The sequence below is a fragment of the Xenopus laevis genome, chromosome 8L, assembly GCF_017654675.1.
Source record: "Xenopus laevis strain J_2021 chromosome 8L, Xenopus_laevis_v10.1, whole genome shotgun sequence".
Taxonomy (NCBI): Eukaryota; Metazoa; Chordata; class Amphibia; order Anura; family Pipidae; genus Xenopus; species Xenopus laevis.
Genome location: NC_054385.1, coordinates 22504801 through 22523129, shown reverse-complemented (window position 1 = coordinate 22523129; position 18329 = coordinate 22504801). Strand labels below are relative to the sequence as shown.

At 37.4% G+C, this 18329-nt stretch overlaps 1 protein-coding gene across 1 annotated transcript in view; it reads right to left on the bottom strand.

Annotated features, from left to right (window-relative positions):
* The window catches only part of brinp1.L (bone morphogenetic protein/retinoic acid inducible neural-specific 1 L homeolog), a 104732-nt gene that overhangs the window by 31625 nt on the left and 54778 nt on the right, over positions 1-18329 (bottom strand). The window contains exons 2-4 of the mRNA XM_018229689.2: positions 9364-9619; positions 5370-5560; positions 246-415 (exon numbers count right to left, since the gene is read on the bottom strand). Of these exons, the coding sequence (XP_018085178.1) occupies positions 246-415; positions 5370-5560; positions 9364-9569 (567 nt within the window). The 5' untranslated portion in view covers positions 9570-9619. The remainder of the gene's footprint in view (positions 1-245; positions 416-5369; positions 5561-9363; positions 9620-18329) is intronic.

The window sequence follows — 18329 nt, the reverse complement described above, 5'->3', positions numbered from 1 at the left end:
ATTGTGCTGGGGACCTCCTTATATGGAATTGGTATTACTTTATGTCTGATAAGAAGATACATGGCATGTTTTAAATGTTTGCACATTGATTTTGCCTTACCAATTAGACTATTAAAAAAGATTTACAGTTTACATATCTAGTAGAATTACAGTAAATCTACATTTTGAGGGGCTGGACTACTTGAGCTGTTGTGTTATTCAACTCAAAAACTTGTCTTCATTTCTTTTTGTTCTGCATAAACTACCTTAATGGCTCCTGTGGATATTTGGATTTCATGAAGTTTTCTCATGGTCCCATCTCTGTCCACAAAATATGATGATGCCAAATGATGAAGAGATTCAACACTCTGATTTCCATTCCCTGAGCGGCGATCTAGCCTGCTTTTATCCATGTACATTGTCAATGCCTCCTCACCTGTAAAATATAAAGAACACAGTAAACAGTAGAAAAAAATGATGGGCCCACTCTTCAATTTAGTGTAGTGGCGGTTAGCAGGTGACTCCCCCATACAAGAGCACATGTGATCTAGGTACCAAGGAAGCATATTCCCACGCCCCCTCCCCACTTGAATGCTTGTGGTTCAGGTAGACTGCAGATGATAAAATATACCGTTTTCTAGTCTGATGACAGGGGACTATTAGGAGAGCTGTTGCTGTTTGTGGCTCAAATAGGTGTTGTTCAATGAATGTAGAAAGCAATGAGCAAATTCTATGGTGTTTCCAAAAATGTGCTTGACAAGGGAAGGGTTCAACTTGCTTCCAGCCTCTTTCCCCTAACACTGGCATATCTCCTCACATTGAAGTTCAGCCTATGAATCTGGTTTTAATATGATTTCAGTTTTAAAGGGAATCCCTAGAAGTAACACTTTTGAGTTTTAGGAACTTATAGGAAGCAAGTCAGTATTTTTTTTTTTTAAATTTCTTTATTTTCAATTTTCAGGGGTACAAAAAAAAAAAGAGGGATATTGAGGGGGAAATAATAAGGGGTGATATGGTTACCCTTACATATATATACATACATGGACTTTATGTATTGCATATTTCTAAACATATTATTCATGTAATGTATAACCAATATATTTCTAAGCACCTTATTAATATGGGCCAACATCAGTAACCAAAATTCAAAATTCAAAATCCTGTACCTATAACTGACCAATTAATCTTAGCTTAACTTGATAAAAAAGTCAGTATTTTATTCACAAAATTATCATAAAAATGATTTATACTTCAAAATGAATAGGCATTGAAAAGCTGTTAAAGCTTTTCTGGATAAAATCTTCGTGACCCCCTGTATATGCTAGGCTAGCCACTATGTTGCAACAAATACTCTTGGGCTTGCCAACTTTGTCTAGTATGCAAATAATCCTCCTAGTATGCAAATATTCCTCATAATATGCAGATATTCCTAAGGACACATCTACAAGTATAATGCTTGTCCTGAGCCTAGTTTCAAGCTTTCAGACAGTTACGCAAAAATGTGCAATTCAGAAAAACACATGGTACTTGTCACATTGATATAACACATGAATATGCTACTCCTATACATTTATCGAGATAATTGAAGAAGGTTTAACATGTGACTGTGTGGATAAGACCCAGGTTGTAGTGGTAAGTTACCTAGGTCATGAATTGAATTTTCTATCTTGTATAGTCCATGGAATGTCTCTTTTTTGGTATTTTCCATTATGCTTTCTCTGCTAGATTTATAGAATATTGAGGGGGTTATGTAATAAAATACCAAAAAGGCGGGTTGTGGGTGCACTCCTACAGCTAAATTATAATATGTTTAAGTACAATGGAAGTGCTACTGACCTGGTCAGTTAATAAATGCACATTCCCTGAAACATTTTCTATATTCATGCTAAATTGGTAAATGTTGCAAAATAAGTAAATGTGTGCTAGTAATGCTGCCTCTCACAGCCTGGGGGTTGAAGGTAGGTGGCATTGCATAGACTGCCTCAGGGTGGCAGAAAGGGCAGAATCACTCCTGCACCCTGACAATCTGTCCCATTTAGCTTCGCCGGAACATTTGGAAATGGCATCAAATTTGTGACAAATTTTTATACATGTAACTTTTTTTCTTATTCCAAATGCAGTTCACTTTTTTTTGTCTTGGAGACTTTTTTGTTGTGGCAATTTTCTTGCCCAGTTTTGCAAAAATATTTGAAGATTGTGAAATGAGGAATTAAGCAGCGTGAAATACCGCTTCTCTCAATTCATTTCTATGGCATTTTTAAAGGTGTAGTTATCAAATGGTAAACTTTCACTATCACCCTTTGATAAATACGCCTTTAAAAATCCATTAGAAATCAATAGAGAGAGGCGATATTTCACTCTGCGGAATGTGGAGATCTCTAACTTCACTCTTTGATAAATCTACCCCCATGTGTCTTATGCTGCCTACATGTATTTTGTTTTGTTGTGAATTTAAAAGAAATATTAACAGTGCGTATGGTTAATAATATTCATATTGAAAGGCTTTGTGTAAAATGTTAAAAGAAATATTAACAGTGCGTATGTTTAATAATATTCATGTTGAAAGGCTTGTGTAAAATGTTTTTCTCTCTGCTTGTAGATTTTCTTATTCCCCCATAAAAAAGTATTTGACATACAATTGTGTATAAAAGCCAATATCTGTTACCATGTTAAATTTTAATACATAAAGTAATATTCTACTGATTTGTTGTAAAGTAAAATAGTACAGGTATGGGACCTGTTATCCTCTGGACCTGGGGTTTTCCAGAAAACAGATCTTAATACCTTGTCTTCTAGAAAATAAATGTAAACATTAAATAAACCAAATTGATTAATTATTTATTAGTTTGGATCAAGTACAAGGTACTGTTTTATTATTATAAAAAATAAGTCAATTTTAAAAATTTGGATATAGATAAAATGGAGTCTATGGGAGACAAATACTTCATAATTCAGAGTTTTCTGGATAATGGGTTTCCGGATAATAGATCCCATACCTGTATTGGAAAAATGGTTAATTCTCACAATTTACACAGTACAGTGTTATCCACAAGGAAAAAATAACCAGGACAGAAAGCTACAGCACATGTATGGGGCCACAGATGTTTATGCTTTAAATGTAACCACAGAGAGGATCATTAAAGCACTAATTTATATAGTAATAGTGTTTTTTTAAGGTAAATTTGTAATAAATTACTATGGATTTTATTATTTTGCACTACACAAAAAATGTTTACTTTAATTTTCCAACTGGTTCTGTCAAATCACTGGGATAATTACAAATTACCAGTGTACAGAATACCCTCTGAAAAGCCTGCAATTTATAGTAGGGAGGAATTTGTTCACACAGAGCTCATTATCAATGTAGTCAAGTTACCCTGTTTACAGGTGGTAGAGGTTGAAGGAAAAATCCCATTAGTATGTTACAATAGAAAAGTGGGGATTTTAATTGAAATAAAAGGCAGAATACATTTCTGTTCTACTTTATATGCTCATGTTAAAGCAAAGGTTGTATTAATTGTTTCTATGTGTGACTGTTTTTCTAATATTGAAGTGTAAAGTGTAATTTTTCACCTTCTAAAGCAGCTCTGGGGGGAGGGGTTGCCGACTATTTAAATTGTTGTAAATTGATACATTTAGTTGATACCTTTTTTATATTTGTCCCTGCTGAACAGAATCCCTGAGTTTCATTAAAAGCAGCTGTTAGAATTGATACAATAGTTGCTAATAATCCAGAAATGCTGCTGAAAATGTATCAATTAAATGTTGCAACCTGCACCTGAATCCTGAGCTGACAGACTGAAACACCAGAGACAGGAACATTAAAGGAAAACTATACCCCCCCAAACAATGTAGGTCTCTATAAAAAGATATTGCATAAAACAGCTCATATGTAAAATCCTGCTTCATGTAAATAAACCATTTTCATAATAATATACTTTTCTAGTAGTATGTGCCATTGGGTAATCATAAATAGAAAATTGACATTTTAAAAAAATAAGCGCCGCCCCCTGGGATCGTAGGATTCACTGTACTCACAAACATACCAAACAAACTATACATGTTAGGTCACATGAGCCAATTAACAGACAGAGTTGTGTCTTTTGCTTCCACACTTCTTCCTGTTACAGTTAGAGTTGAAGTATTTCTGGTCAGGTGATCTCTGAGACATCACAGAGACCATCACAAAATGGTGGCTCAAGGCAAGAGATGTAAAAGGGCAATATTTACTTAAATATATATTGCAGTTTGGTAAGATTCTTTAATATGCCACTTAATATGATATGAACTATCTGTTGCTTAAGTGCTCATTTTGGGGCAATAGTTTTCCTTTAAACTTAGATTTTGGAAAAACTGTAAAAAGTAAAACAATTCAAGTAACAGGAAAAAGTCTTTATTTCTGGTAAACTATCTTAAACTAACTTAACTGAAAAAAGTGTTGGAAGGTGAACAACGCCTTTAACTTAAAGGAGAAACAAGCCCATATAAAAAAAACCCTACCCCTGTACCCTTTGTAGACCCCCCTTCCTCCTCCCCCCCAGTCTAGGTGGTACGGGGGCAAATGTCCCTAACTTTTTACTTACCCTTGGTGCAGATTCTGTCCCCCAAAGTTCATGGCAGCCATCTTCCTTTCTTTGTTAATCTTCGGAAGCAGACATTCGTTTTCGGCATAATTTTCATAAATTTTCGTGGCTTTTGGCGTATGCGCATTTGTTCTGGACCAGAAAATTACTCCAACTACACATGCACCGAAAACGAAGGTCTGCTTCGAAGTTTAACAAAGAAAAAAAGATGGCTGCCGTGGGGGGACAGAATCTGCACCGAGGGGTAAGTAAAAAGGGGCATTTACCCCGGGTACCACCTAGGCTGTGGGGGAGGGGGGTCTACAAAGGGTAGGGTTTTTTATGTTATGAGTTAGTTTCTCCTTTAATAGCATGTGTAATAATGCTAATAATTATGCCTAATAAATACCATAGTACCACTATACAGTACAACACAGAAAGGTCTATGCTGTTATCTTCAGACTACAATATCAGGGGTTTTTGCCTATCATTGTTTTACAAACTATGGGATATATTTATCAAAAAGTGAAGTTAGAGATCACAACAATACTCTAGAGTGAAATGCCACAACTCTCCAGTCATTTCTAAGGGATTTTTAAGAGAGTATTTATCAATGGGTGAAAGTTCATCCTTTGATAAATACGCCTTTCAAAATCCCATAGAAATGAATGGAGAGTGATGAAATTTCACTCTAGAGGACTGTGGCAATCTCTTACTTCACTTTTTGAAAAATATACCCTAATGTGTGGTGTATGTGTGTATGTTGTTCAAAATCTCTGAAAAATTTAAATTTTGATTTAAATTTGCAAAGAAAGTATTTTCTCTCACCTCCTAGTGTGGCAGAAACCAACAGATGTGTGCCATACTTCTTGATGATGGTCTCTGTTATTTGTTGTGAGGAAGGCCTCCGACCAAGTTGTCGCAAACTCTGCTGAAATTCAGGCATTAATGGTAAAGGATGATGGAGTGGCTCCTTCTGGTCCACTGCCACGTTTCTCACCTTCCAGCGGGCAAATTCCCTGCATAACATACACAAAAACAGGAAATTAGTCCCTGAAAAGTCTTACAGCAATATTATTACAAGGTACTTATATAATTGTTGTTTATAGTAGGTGATTTATTTTATATAACCTGTTATTAGTTTGAAAAACATAAATTAAATGAAACCATAACATTAAAACCATTTTGAATGTTTGACACTGCCTTTTACAAAGCCCGTATTTCCTACCCTGCTTAAAATCATGTAAGACTTAGTCTATGGCTTCAGTGTGAAAACTTAAAACCTTGGTTTCAGGCATTTCAAGTGGGCTATCACCCAATTATGTTTTTCAGACTAGATCAAGGACAAGCATTGCAGCAAATCCTCTTCCTCTATGCCAACTAGATGCACCATGACAAAGTATGAGTGGCTACATATATTTTAAAGGTGTGGTTCACCTTCCAAACACTTTTTTCCCAGTTCAATTGTTTTCATAATGTTCATCAGAAATAAAGGCTTTAATCGATGGCTTTTTTTTTTTTACAGTTTTTCCCAGATTGAAGTATAACATTTTATGTTCCTGTCAACTCAATAATCCAGGTGCAGATTCTGAACTGTTACATTTTGCTACATATGTTGATTAATTTCTCAACAGCATCTGTGGAATATTTAATGTAACTCAGGGATTCTACTCAGCAGGACCAAAGATAAAAAGTGTATCAATTCATGTATCATTTAAAAAGTCAGTGACTCCCCTCTCCCAGAGCGGCTTCAGAAAGACATAAAAAGGTGAAAAATAAAAGCTTTAAAAAGGTGAAACGTTTTAAAACTTTAAAACGGTCACAGTTTGAAATTAGAAGGGTAACAACCACTTCATCATTTACATGTACATTTTCACGTGAATAAGATATGTCATCTATACATATATTATAATGTTAAAACACCTTGATCCTGTCTGATGTGTGGTGCCAGATTTCATGTTTTAAGATTTTTTCTGAGACGAAAACGAAGTGACCTGGATAATTGTTTAACTCGTGCAGTTTTATTCAAAATATTTAATGTACTGGCTGAGTGTGAAGAGTAGTGTACATTAACAAAAGAGTAACATTATAATGTGAGAATAACTGTTTTACATTTAAATCTGTTGTTCTAGCATCCACAAATAAACTATTTTTGGCAACAAATAATTTATATGAGAAAGTTTTCCATTGTATAGTTTTGTAGAGGGCCATACATCACATTTGTTCCTTCTCTATTTTCCTATGAATGAACGAAAAACCATTTGTATTCTTCTTTGCTATCTGGTGTATAATAGCTACATTCAGATATTCGCAAATAAAACCATAAAGAGAAGAGCAAAGAACCTTACGCTTTTATATAACTCACCAATGAGCACAAGTGTTAATGCAAAATTAAGCATTTATTGACATTATTCAGGTACTTGCATTAATACATACAGCTTTCAACTGGCAACATGTATGCACCTTACAGAACCTTGTAACCATTCACCAGTAACACCAGTCTTTGTGTGCAATTGCAATCTGGACATGATGCATGTTCCAATATGTGTGCCCATATTGGAACATGCAGATTGCAATGGACACTGCTTAGTGAAATGAGTCCTTACAAACGGTTTATTGTTTTAGAAATAAAGGTTAAAGGTTTAAAAGATGTAGTAAACCATATAGGTAAATAAGATATTTGCTTCTGAATAGCAGACCATTAAATGCTGCCTATTGACTGACTGGGGATCTGTGCAACACCCACTATGGACTTTAAGTCCCAGACTCCAACACTTGGCAAGATGAGGAAGGGGTTGTATAAAACTGTGAACTTAAGTGGGTTGGGAAATTGAATTGGTTATGTCTGTATAAATAAATTACATTTATATTAAGTTTAAGTATGAAGTAGAGAGTAATATTCTGAGACATTCATGTAGATGAAGGAGGTCATGTCAAAAATACATTTTACATTTATTTTTGGTAGTTCAGATGGTTATGCTCCTTTTGAATGAGCAGCAAATGTGAGAGATGCATCCTGATTAAAGGGGTTGTTCACCTTTAAATTAAGTCTTAGTATGATGTAGAGAGTAATATTCTGAGACAATTTGCAGTTGATTTTCATTTTTTATTATTTGGGGGTTTTTAAGCAATCTGGTTGCTAGGGTCCAAATTACCCTAGTAGTCATGCATTGATTTGAAAAAGAGACTGGAATATCACTAGCAAATTACCTGAATATAGGGAAGATTAATAAAAAGTAGCAATAACAAGAATGTATAGCCTTACAGAGCATGTTTTTAGATGGGGTTGATGACCCCCATTTGAAAGCTGGAAAGAGTCAGAAGAAGAAGGCAAATAATTCAAAAAAATATAAAAAAGAAAAAATGAAGACTAACTGAAAAATTGCTTACAACTGGCTATTCCATAACATACTAAAAGGTAACAAAGTCAATCACTCCTTAAGTTTACATCAGTTCATTCTTTGCGTTTGGGTTTCGATCCCCTTCAATGCCACATTAGAAAAACTAGTTTGAGTCTAAATACTATGAAATCAAAATATCACAGCATAGTGACAATGCCAGTATAATATTTGTCATTCATGGAAATAAAAGAAATGGTCAAGAGTCTAGAACTTTTGGAAAAGTAACCCATACCAACTGATGCCATGTTTGCTTTCAAATAGCAGACCCTTAAATTTCACATTTTCTTTGCCTTCCTATCTATTTTCTACTGTACATAACTTCAGTTCATGTAGAATATTGTACATGATGGGAATGAACAGCCAGACAAGAATACACACTGTACTTTGTAACCTGATGTAATAATGTGTGACTAGATCATAAATACTAATCATTTATAAAATTATTTTACAGTAACTATGCCTGTGGCCTTCCATTTCCAGATTACATTCTGTACAGTTGAAACTGACAGTTTAAACCTCTGAGATAGATTTTTGTAACCTTCCTCTAAATCATGATACTGAACAATATTTTTTTTCAGATCTGTTTTGAGAGTTGCTTTGAGGATCCCATGCTGTCACTCTTCAGAGGTGAGTCAAACAGAAGCACAACTTCAAGGCTTAACAAGCTAAACCAACCAATTTGATGCTGCCAGTAATCAGTATTGACAGTTACATGCATTCAAATTAGCAAAATTACAAGGGTACCCACATTTTAGCACAGCCAATTTTTCACATTTGATTTAATTTCATACAACTGAATACTGCTTCACTAAAAATCTTTGTTTAGAAAACACCCCAGTACTCAGATGTTCCTGGGAAATGAAAGACATCCCACTTTTGTCTTTTTTGTTGAAAGTGGAATACATTATTATGCAGGCTGAGAGGAGTTTCCAAACGTTTTCATATGACTGTAAAAGGTATTATGCCAATCCAGTTACTGGCAATGTATATAAAAGCAATTTCTGCTTTTCTATGTTTGATTTCCTGTAACAAAATATTTTTTTAAAAATGGTGCTTGCCATTAAAGAATTGATAAATTATTAGAATTTATATCTCACACAATATGCACAAGATGATAAAAAATAAAATTCGTTTTTTTTAGCTGGCTGCTCACTGCCACCTTAGGCAATGTTCTCACTATGCCCAGGAATGGCCCTGGTTGTGTGAGTGCACCTCCAACGACTTGTTTTGGATGAAGAGAGAATCCATTTGGGGCAAAGAGTTTCACATTTGCCAAAATAAAATATTGGCACTCTCTTAAAATCACATCAGTTATACTACAGACATAGTTATCACTATATAAATAAAAAATATACACAGGGGCATACATCAGCTGGAACAGTACAGCATTGTATTTAGTTTATTTAAATAGAGGACCCTACCTGTAGATTTTATATCTGGTAGAGTAGCCCTGCCGATGCCTCTCCACAAAGGACAGGTAGCTGCGTGAGTGATGAAATGGTCCTCGGTCTGAGATGAGCCAATCAAACTCTTTGGGGACATGTTGCTGTGATTGTACGGATTCCTGCACGGTAATCTGCTCCCAAATAAACAGGAAGGAGAGCAACTTGACCAGACGCCAGCTCATGCTTCTCCCTCAGCCACTTCCCTCTCATTCTTGCTCCATTCTGTGGAGTCCTGTTGGAGAAAATATATTTTTTTAAATCTAAGATATTATATTCATCAATAATATGTTTAATAAAAATACTAAAAAAGTGTATATTTATGAATGTAATTTCAGATCAACAGATATAACATATATATATATCCAACCTCTGATGTCCAACCTCTTTTGTTGAGGCTCCTTTCTTCCCATGCTTAATGTTTAAAGACATTTTTGTTATGTCATAAAAGCACTAAGTTTGCCAGGTACAGTCACCCATAGTAAACTATTAGCAATAGTATATAAGGTTGTCTCCATCTGTATGTTGATTTAAGTATTATTTTTCTAATATTCATATGCTGCCAGGCTAAAATGTAATTGGTTGAAAACATGACTGTATAGAAACCATTGTAAACAACTGTATGTAAGAGAGTTGGTTAGATGTTGCTATGACACTGAAACACATTGCTAATACTTACAGAGATGTCACCTCCCCCAATATCTGTTAGAAATCTTCCTGAGTTAAGCTTTTGCAGTCACCTACAGTAAAGTACCATCAGCCGCTGCCGTTAATTTGCACCCAAAAACGAATTTATGGCTTCCATTCAAATGCATAGAATCATCACACAGAAAAAAGCTTCTATATCATCTGAAGCAGTGGAGAAGGGAGCACACTAGGGGGGCCAAGATGCCCCAGATAACTTTGGATCCCTGTTGGCATTTCTGTAATTACTTTGCAAACTCTGTTCTTTTAGGTATTCATCTTATGTGCAAGGTAGCAGGTCACAGGAAAAGGACTTACCAAAAATCAAATAACATGGTGCTATAGGAAAAATTTTTGAGGCATGAAAGCTGCCACAGTTAGTAATTTTTTTAAGCTTATGTCAGGAGCGATCCGCGACACTCCTGTTCCCGGCAACGGCAAATCCAAATGGCAGCACCCATGGGTGCCGGCAGCGTTGACATCAGTGTGAAAATGCATAATGTCACAACGCCGTGTTTTGCCACCAGATTCAAAATAAAAGGATGCCCAGGTCGCCAGTTCAATGCCTGAGTATAGGAATTGCTGAATCGTGTTCCTGGGTTCCTGACCCTTGGCTTGACCATGATTCTGATCCTTGCTGCCTGCCTTATTGAACACTTGTCTGAACTTGAATACGCTTACGCCTGAACCCTTTCTGGCTACCGCAAATTTGGACTTTAACCCTAAACTTCCTCCTTTGTCCGGACTTCTCCCACTGGGAGCCGATAGGCCCCCTGCCAGTATACTCAGGCCATGGACCCCACTGAGGAAGCTACACCTGATGTCGGATGAGCTCTCCGGGGATTGGCGTTCTGCATGGAATATTATGAAGCTCAGCAGATCCGCATTGGGCAAATACTTCATACTCTTCTCTCCCTTATGCCTTCTATGTCTCCGGAAGCAGGTAATCCTCCCGCGGCTGTTACTCCTCCTTCAGTGGCCTCATCGGCTGGTGAGCCATTCCTCCACCACCTCACTATAATGGGGATCCTCAAGCCTGCAGAGGTTTCGTTACTTTCGGTACGTGTTTAATCCAGTTTGAGTTTCAACCCTTGCAGTACTCCAGCGAACGTGCCAAGGTGGGGTATGTGATGTCTCGTTTGGAGGGGCAACCACTTGGGTGGTCAACACCCCTTTGGGGAAGAATTCCCCTCTGACCTTCAATGCCAAGGCTTTCCTCCAAGCCTTCCATACGAACGTTGTGTCTTGTCGCTAAAGCTTCTTCCCGATTGCTACAGATCCAGCAAGGGAACTGCAGTGTCAGTGAGTACACCATTGATTTCAGAACTTTGATGGCTGAAACTAACTGGCACAATGTGGCTTATGCAGCAGTGTTCTATCAAGGCTTGTCAACTAGACTCAAAGACGACTTTGTCTCCAAGGATCGTCCTAAACTTTTGGAAGACCTGATTGCTCTCACTATCAAGTTAGATACCTGTCTCAGGGATCACCAGTCTGATAAAGAACAAAGCAAAAGTTTCCTGCCTAGTCTGGCTCCACACCACTCCTTCCCAATCCTGTCACGCCACCTCCTGTAACTCTCTCGGAGGAACCAATGCAGATCGGTCGGATGCGTCTCTCTGAACAAGAAAAGCTCCGGAGACGTTTAGCTGGACTATGCCTATATTGTGGCGGAAAAGCCCATTTTCCACCACCCTCAATCCAATGGGGCACTGCCTATCACCCTCAATCCAACGGGGCAGTTGAAAGAGTAAACCAAGCGCTGGAACAGTTCATGAGAAGTCATGTATACCTCTGTCAGGTCGATTGGGCCGATCTACTCCCTTGGGTGGAATTCTCTCATAACAATGTTTGTCATGGCTCCTCTGGTAGATCGCCCTTCTTTATCATGTATGGGCAGGATCCCCAAGCCTTCCCTCAAGACTTCCTCTTGTCTGATGTTTCAGCAGCAGATGATCACTTAGCCCACATGTCTGCAATTTGGTCGGCTATCCAAGCCAATTTGGAGAAAAGTTCCCTATCTCACAAAAAGTATTCTGATCTAAGATGGAAATCTTCTTCTTTATTTAAAGTTGGGGACAAAGTGTGGCTTTCAATGAGAAACATTTTTCTCAAAGTTCCTTCCCCCAAGTTAGGTCCAAAATGTGTTGGTCCATTCCCCATAGCGGAGATGGTTAATCCTGTGGCAGCCAGACTCCAGTTTCCCCCTGAAATGCGAATCCTTAATGTGTTCCATATGCCAAAAATTTAGTTAGATTACACAGGACTTCTTCCACCCATCTAACTTTCCTTTTCCTACTTCTCTCAGGAAATCGGAGTATTTGGATCATTTTTTAATTGGATGAAATTGATATTCCAATTTTTGGCACTGTAGCACTTTATTAATTTAATTTTCTAACTAATAACTACTCTCTACTTTTAAACTGCACGAAGCACAGGCTATGAATTCTTAATGAACTATATATAATTAATTCTAAATCTTTTTATGAATTAAGCATCAATCCAGCACTGATTCACCTTAACAATTTTTGGTACACTTAATTAATTGAAGCCTCAATAGAGGTTAATTATCTAATTTAATTAAATGTATGCACTAGCACTTATATTTTTATTTAACTATTTACTTGGTGGGAGTAAGGAACGCTATAGGAGTGAATTGGTTTAAGTGCTCAACGCAATACATAAATAACAGTAGGGGATAACTATCACCCTCTGTTCTGAAATAACTTACTTTTTCAAAAAAAAATTTGGGGTTACTTGGGACCTATCCTTTGTCCTTATTGTTTAGGTGACAAAGAAGGGATATCTTTCTCTCCTCTCTAACTCTAAATGTACTATCACAAGTCAGAACCCTTTCTGGGTCATTCGAATATATCTGTGCATAGATCTGTTTTCGTTCTAAACCACAATATTTATTTAGTTATCATGCATACTAACAAATTAATCCAGAATAGAAAGGTTAATACAAGCATATGAAACAACAGTCCATGTGAGATGAAGCCAAAATTAATAACAAATCTGTGATACGGATTAAAGAATTATTTACACTGCTCCTGTTTTCCACAGCAGTGATATTTTCCTTGGGGTACAACCTATACAGTCGTGACGGTTTGCACCTCAATGGAAGGGGGTCCACTGTGCTAGGGGAAAGAATGGCTAAGAGGTTGGAGGAGTGTTTAAACTAGGCAAGGGGTGGTGAGATTAGAGAAAGAATTAGAGAAAGAATTATGGGGCTAGCGTAGATGGGGCAGTGGGATTAGTAAAGGGTCAGGAGGTAAAAGTAGTAACCTACGCTGTATGATGGCAAATGCACGGAGTTTGTCAGGTAAAATGGGAGAATTAGAATTAATTGCATGCTCTAAAAATTATGATATAATTGGTATCACTGAGACCTGGTGGGATGAAACAATAGACTGGACTGTGAATTTAAATGGTTACACCCTTTTTGGGATGGACAGAAAAGGGGAGGAGTGTGTTTGTTTGTAAAGCCTGAATTAAAGCCATACACTAAAGAAATAACCATAGCTAGCACTGGTGAGGGATTGGAATCCCCCTGGCAGGGCCGGCCTTAGGCCAATTGGACCAATTGGGCCCCGCACCTCTGGGGGGCCCCACACCACAGGGCAGCACAGATAATATTTCCCTCAGCACATGATGCTGCCTGGCCTGCCCCCAACTTTGAGAGTCCAGCCCATCCCCAAATCCATAGGTCTAGCCTGCCCCCAACTCTCATAGGCCCAGCTTTCCTCCAACCTTGATAGGCCCTGCCTGCCCCCAATCCAACCAAGCCTGCTCCCAAGCTGAATCAGCCCAGCCCCAAACTAATTGGCCCAGTCCACTCTCCTATTTCCTCCCTCTCTCTCTTACCCTGTGTGCCCCTATTATGTTACCTTGTCTGCCCCTTTCCTTTCTATTTTGTGCCTGTATGCCCTTATTTTCCTAAATACTTGGTGTGTCAGTAGCCAGCAACACTTTGTCTAGGGGCCCCGCCAACATGGTCCCGATTGGGCCCCACATTTGATAGGACCAGCCCTGCCCCCTGGGTAGAGATTTTGACTGGGCAAAAGGTTACAAAGAGAATTATCGTTTGTGTATGCTATAAACCACCTCTTATAAGTGACGAGTATGAAGCCCAGCTACTGTCACAGCTGGGTCAAGTTGTTGCTATGGGTGACTTCAATTATCCAGACATTGACTGGGGTAATGGGGTTGCCAAGACAGAAAAAGCTAGTAGATTTGTAAATATGCTGAATGACAACTTTTTATTCCAGCACATTCAATAACCTACTAGGAATAACTCTCTTTTGGCCTTGTAACAACTAATAATACTGAACTCATCTCTAGCAATTGTGTGGGTGAGCATTTAGGGAATAGTGATCATAACATGGTCTCCTTTGAGATCCTGTTGCAGAAGCAATTCTATAAGGGAGTAACTAAAACACAAAATTTCAGACGTGCAAACTTTGACAGTTTAAGGGCATCTCTTTTTACACGGTTAAACACAGAACAGAAATGGGAAGTCTTTAAAATGCTGCTTAATAAATATACATGTCAGTATATTTCCCTTGTAAGCAAGGAGTACGTTACAAAGCAAAACCTTTTTGGTTCAATAGAAGTGTTGGTGTTGAGGTGGTGTTGAGGCATGCTTTAAGGCTTTCAAGTTAGCTGGGACAGCCGGATCATTTATAAGGTACAAGGAGGCCAAATCATGCAAAAAAGCTATAAGGCAAGCTAAAATTGATATGGAAAATCATATTGCAGCAAGCAATAAAAAGAATTCAAAATTATTTTTTAAATACGTTAATAGCAAAAGAATGAAACAGGAAGGGATGGGACCTTTAATATCTCAGCTGGTTGATGAAAACAAACAAAAAGCGCAGATTCTGAACACATATTTTTCATCTGTCTACACAAATGAGAAACCAGTTAATGAAGGTTTCCTTCTTGATAGTCCCAATTCTAGCAATTCTGGTTATACAACTAATGATGCATGGTTCACACATGAGGATTGTATTCATCTCAGGGTACTTAGCAAGCTTAGCTCTGTGACTGCCAAACATCTTTACTTAATTTTTCAGGATTCTTTGGGGTCTGGCATAGTGCTGAGGACTTGTGAATTGCTAATGTGGTGCCACTATTCCATTCTCAGCCTCAAAACTATAGGCCAGTTAATCTGATGTCAGTGGTAGGATAGCTTTTTGAAGGGTTAATAAAGGATAAGATACTGGACTTCATAGCAAATAATACTACTATGAGTTTGTGCCAGTATGCTTTTATGCGTAATAGATCTTGCCAGACTAACTTAATTTCTTTTTATGAGAAGGTAAGTAGGGACCTCGACTGGGATGGCAGTGTATGTCATTTACTTAGACTTTGCTAAAGCATTTGATACAGTGCCACACAGAAGGTTACTGGTTAAGGAATGTTGTCCTGGAACATAGTACCTGGATAGCGAACTGGCTAAAAGATAGACTACAAAGAATGGTGGTAAATGGAACATCTTCTAATTGGACCAGTGTTGCTAGTGGAGTACTGCAGGGCTCTGAATTACAATAGGTCCCTTGCTTTTCAACTTGTTTATTAATGACCTAGAGGTGGGCATTGAAAGTATTTTTGCAGACGGTACTAAATTACTAAAATCCACTTTGCAGAGTCATTTGTTTAAGTTGGGAAACTGGGCAGCAAACTGGAAAATTAGGTTCAATGTTGATAGATGCAAGGTTCTGCACTTTGGCAAAAACAATATAAATGCAAGTTATACACTAAATGGCAGTGTTGAGAGTTTCCTTAAATGAGAAGGATCTAGGGTTTTTGTAGATAACAAGTTGTGTAATTGTTGGCAGTGTCAGTTCTGTCTTGCATAAAAAGGGCATTAACTCAATTGATGAAAACATTATTATGCCTCTTATAGGTCCCTGGTAAGGCTTCATCTGGAGTATGCAGTGCAGTTTTGGACTCTAGTCCTTAAGAGGGATATAAATGAGCTGGAGTGAGTGCAGAGACATGCAACTAAACTGGTTAGAGGGATGGAAGACTTTAATTATGAGGGTAGACTCAAGTTTGGGGTTGTTTTCTCTGGAAAAAAGGTGCTTGCGAGGGGATATGGTTATGGCATTAGAAGACATTATAGACAAATAGCAGGGGACCTTTATACCCATAAGGAGTATCACCGTACCAGAGGCCACCTCTTCAGACTAGAAGAAAAGAACTTTCATTTGAAGCAAAGTAGGTGGTTCTTTACAGTGAGGTCAGTGAGGTTGTGGAATGCACTGCCAGGTGATGTTGTGATGGCTAATTCTGTTAATGCCTTTAAGAGTGGCTTGGACGATTTCATGGATAGACATAATATCAAAGGCTATTGTGATACTAAATTCTATAGTTAGTATAGAAATGTGTATAAATAATGTTTGTGAAAGTAGGGAGGGGTGTGTGTATGCTGGGTTTTCATTTGGAACTTGATGGACTTTGTCTTTTTTCAACCCGATGTAACTGTAACTATGTATCTATATGTTTAAAGGGATCCTATCATCGGAAAACATGTTTTTTTCAAAACGCATCAGTTAATAGTGCTACTCCAGCAGAATTCTGCACTGAAATCCATTTCTCAAAAGAGGAAACAGATTTTTTTTGTATTCAATTTTGAAATCTGACATGGGGCTAGACATTTTGTCAATTTCCCAGCTGCCCCTGGTCATGTGACTTGTGCCTGCACTTTAGGAGAGAAATGCTTTCTAGCAGGCTGCTGTTTTTCCTTCTCAATGTAACTGAATGTGTCTCAGTGAGACATGGGTTTTTACTATTGAGTGTTGTTCTTAGATCTACCAGGCAGCTGTTATCTTGTGTTAGGGAGCTGTTATGTGGTTACCTTCCCATTGTTCTTTTGTTTGGCTGCTGGGGGGGAGTGGGAGATATCACTCCAACTTGCAGTACAGCAGTAAAGAGTGATTTAAGTTTATCAGAGCACAAATCACATGTTTGCTCTTTTGAGAAATGGGTTTCAATGCAGAATTTTGCTGGAGCAGCACTATTAACTGATTCATTTTGAAAAAAATTTTTTTTCCCATGACAGTATCCCTTTAATTAGGAAAATTTGAATACTTACTGGCTTATTAATGATTGCTCAAGCTTTTTGGTTCAAGCTATCTTAAAGGAAGGAAACCCTACGTTATTTCCGTACTCACAGTGGGGTTTGGCCCGAAAAAGATTGTGAATTTCCATAATTTCCCCAGGAGTTTTTAGGGAGAGTTTTAGGAGTTTTTAGAATGTCAGACCTTTAGTATTGTTTGAGCTAAAATGCTTGAGCAATTATAACTACGCCCCTATATATTTTCTTGTTCATCCTTTTGCTGTCATTGTAACTATACATAAATATGATGACTATTTCCCAGAGACAAGATTGTCATTTACAAAACACGTGTATTTATAGAATAGATGTAGTCCAGAAAAATATCACAAATTATATATTAAGAATATTAAAAAAATAAAAAGTTTTCAAATGATTCTTTCAGCATAACAGCTGATACAATTACATTAAGACAACAGAGAGAATTCATAACAATAAAGGGCTGCATTTTAGCAAAATTCAAGTTTGTGTTTTCTCTCAATTAGAAAAAAATGCGACCAAGGGGAAAAAAAATGTGAAAGCATTTAATCTTGGCCTTTTTCCAGAAGGAATTGGATTCATGGCACAGGGCCTTCCCTAACTTTTGTACCGGTATTGTTCGCTATACATGTATTTCTGAATTTAATTCTCACTTATGTGTGAGCATTTTTTCTGTGAAAAAACACGACTGCCACTATGCTGTCCAGACATTTGCTTAAATCAGATACTGTTTGAGGAAAACTTTATATTCCTCAATCGTGGTGTATTCAGTATGCTTAAAAAGTATTAGGAGTAGTAACTGAGATCAATGGCGTTAGAGTACATTTTAAAATATTTAACTGCAGTCATCTTTGATTAATAGTTATAAAAAGAAGTAAAATGTTCGAAGACAATACGATTGATGTAAAAGTACAGAAGCAGAATATTTATCTTGTGTTCAAATTCTTAGACATTGATTTAAAATAAGTAAGGAAACTTGATATTTTCATTATTATATTATTCATGATTATTTTTCATTACCAGTATAACTGGTAAATTCAAATAGACGAGTTTACAGATCATGTGAGAGATGTAAGAACAGGACTGCTTACAGGAGAAATGTTATGTGCTGCACAGCAACAGGGAACACATTTGTATAATAAAAGAAATCAGCTATTAG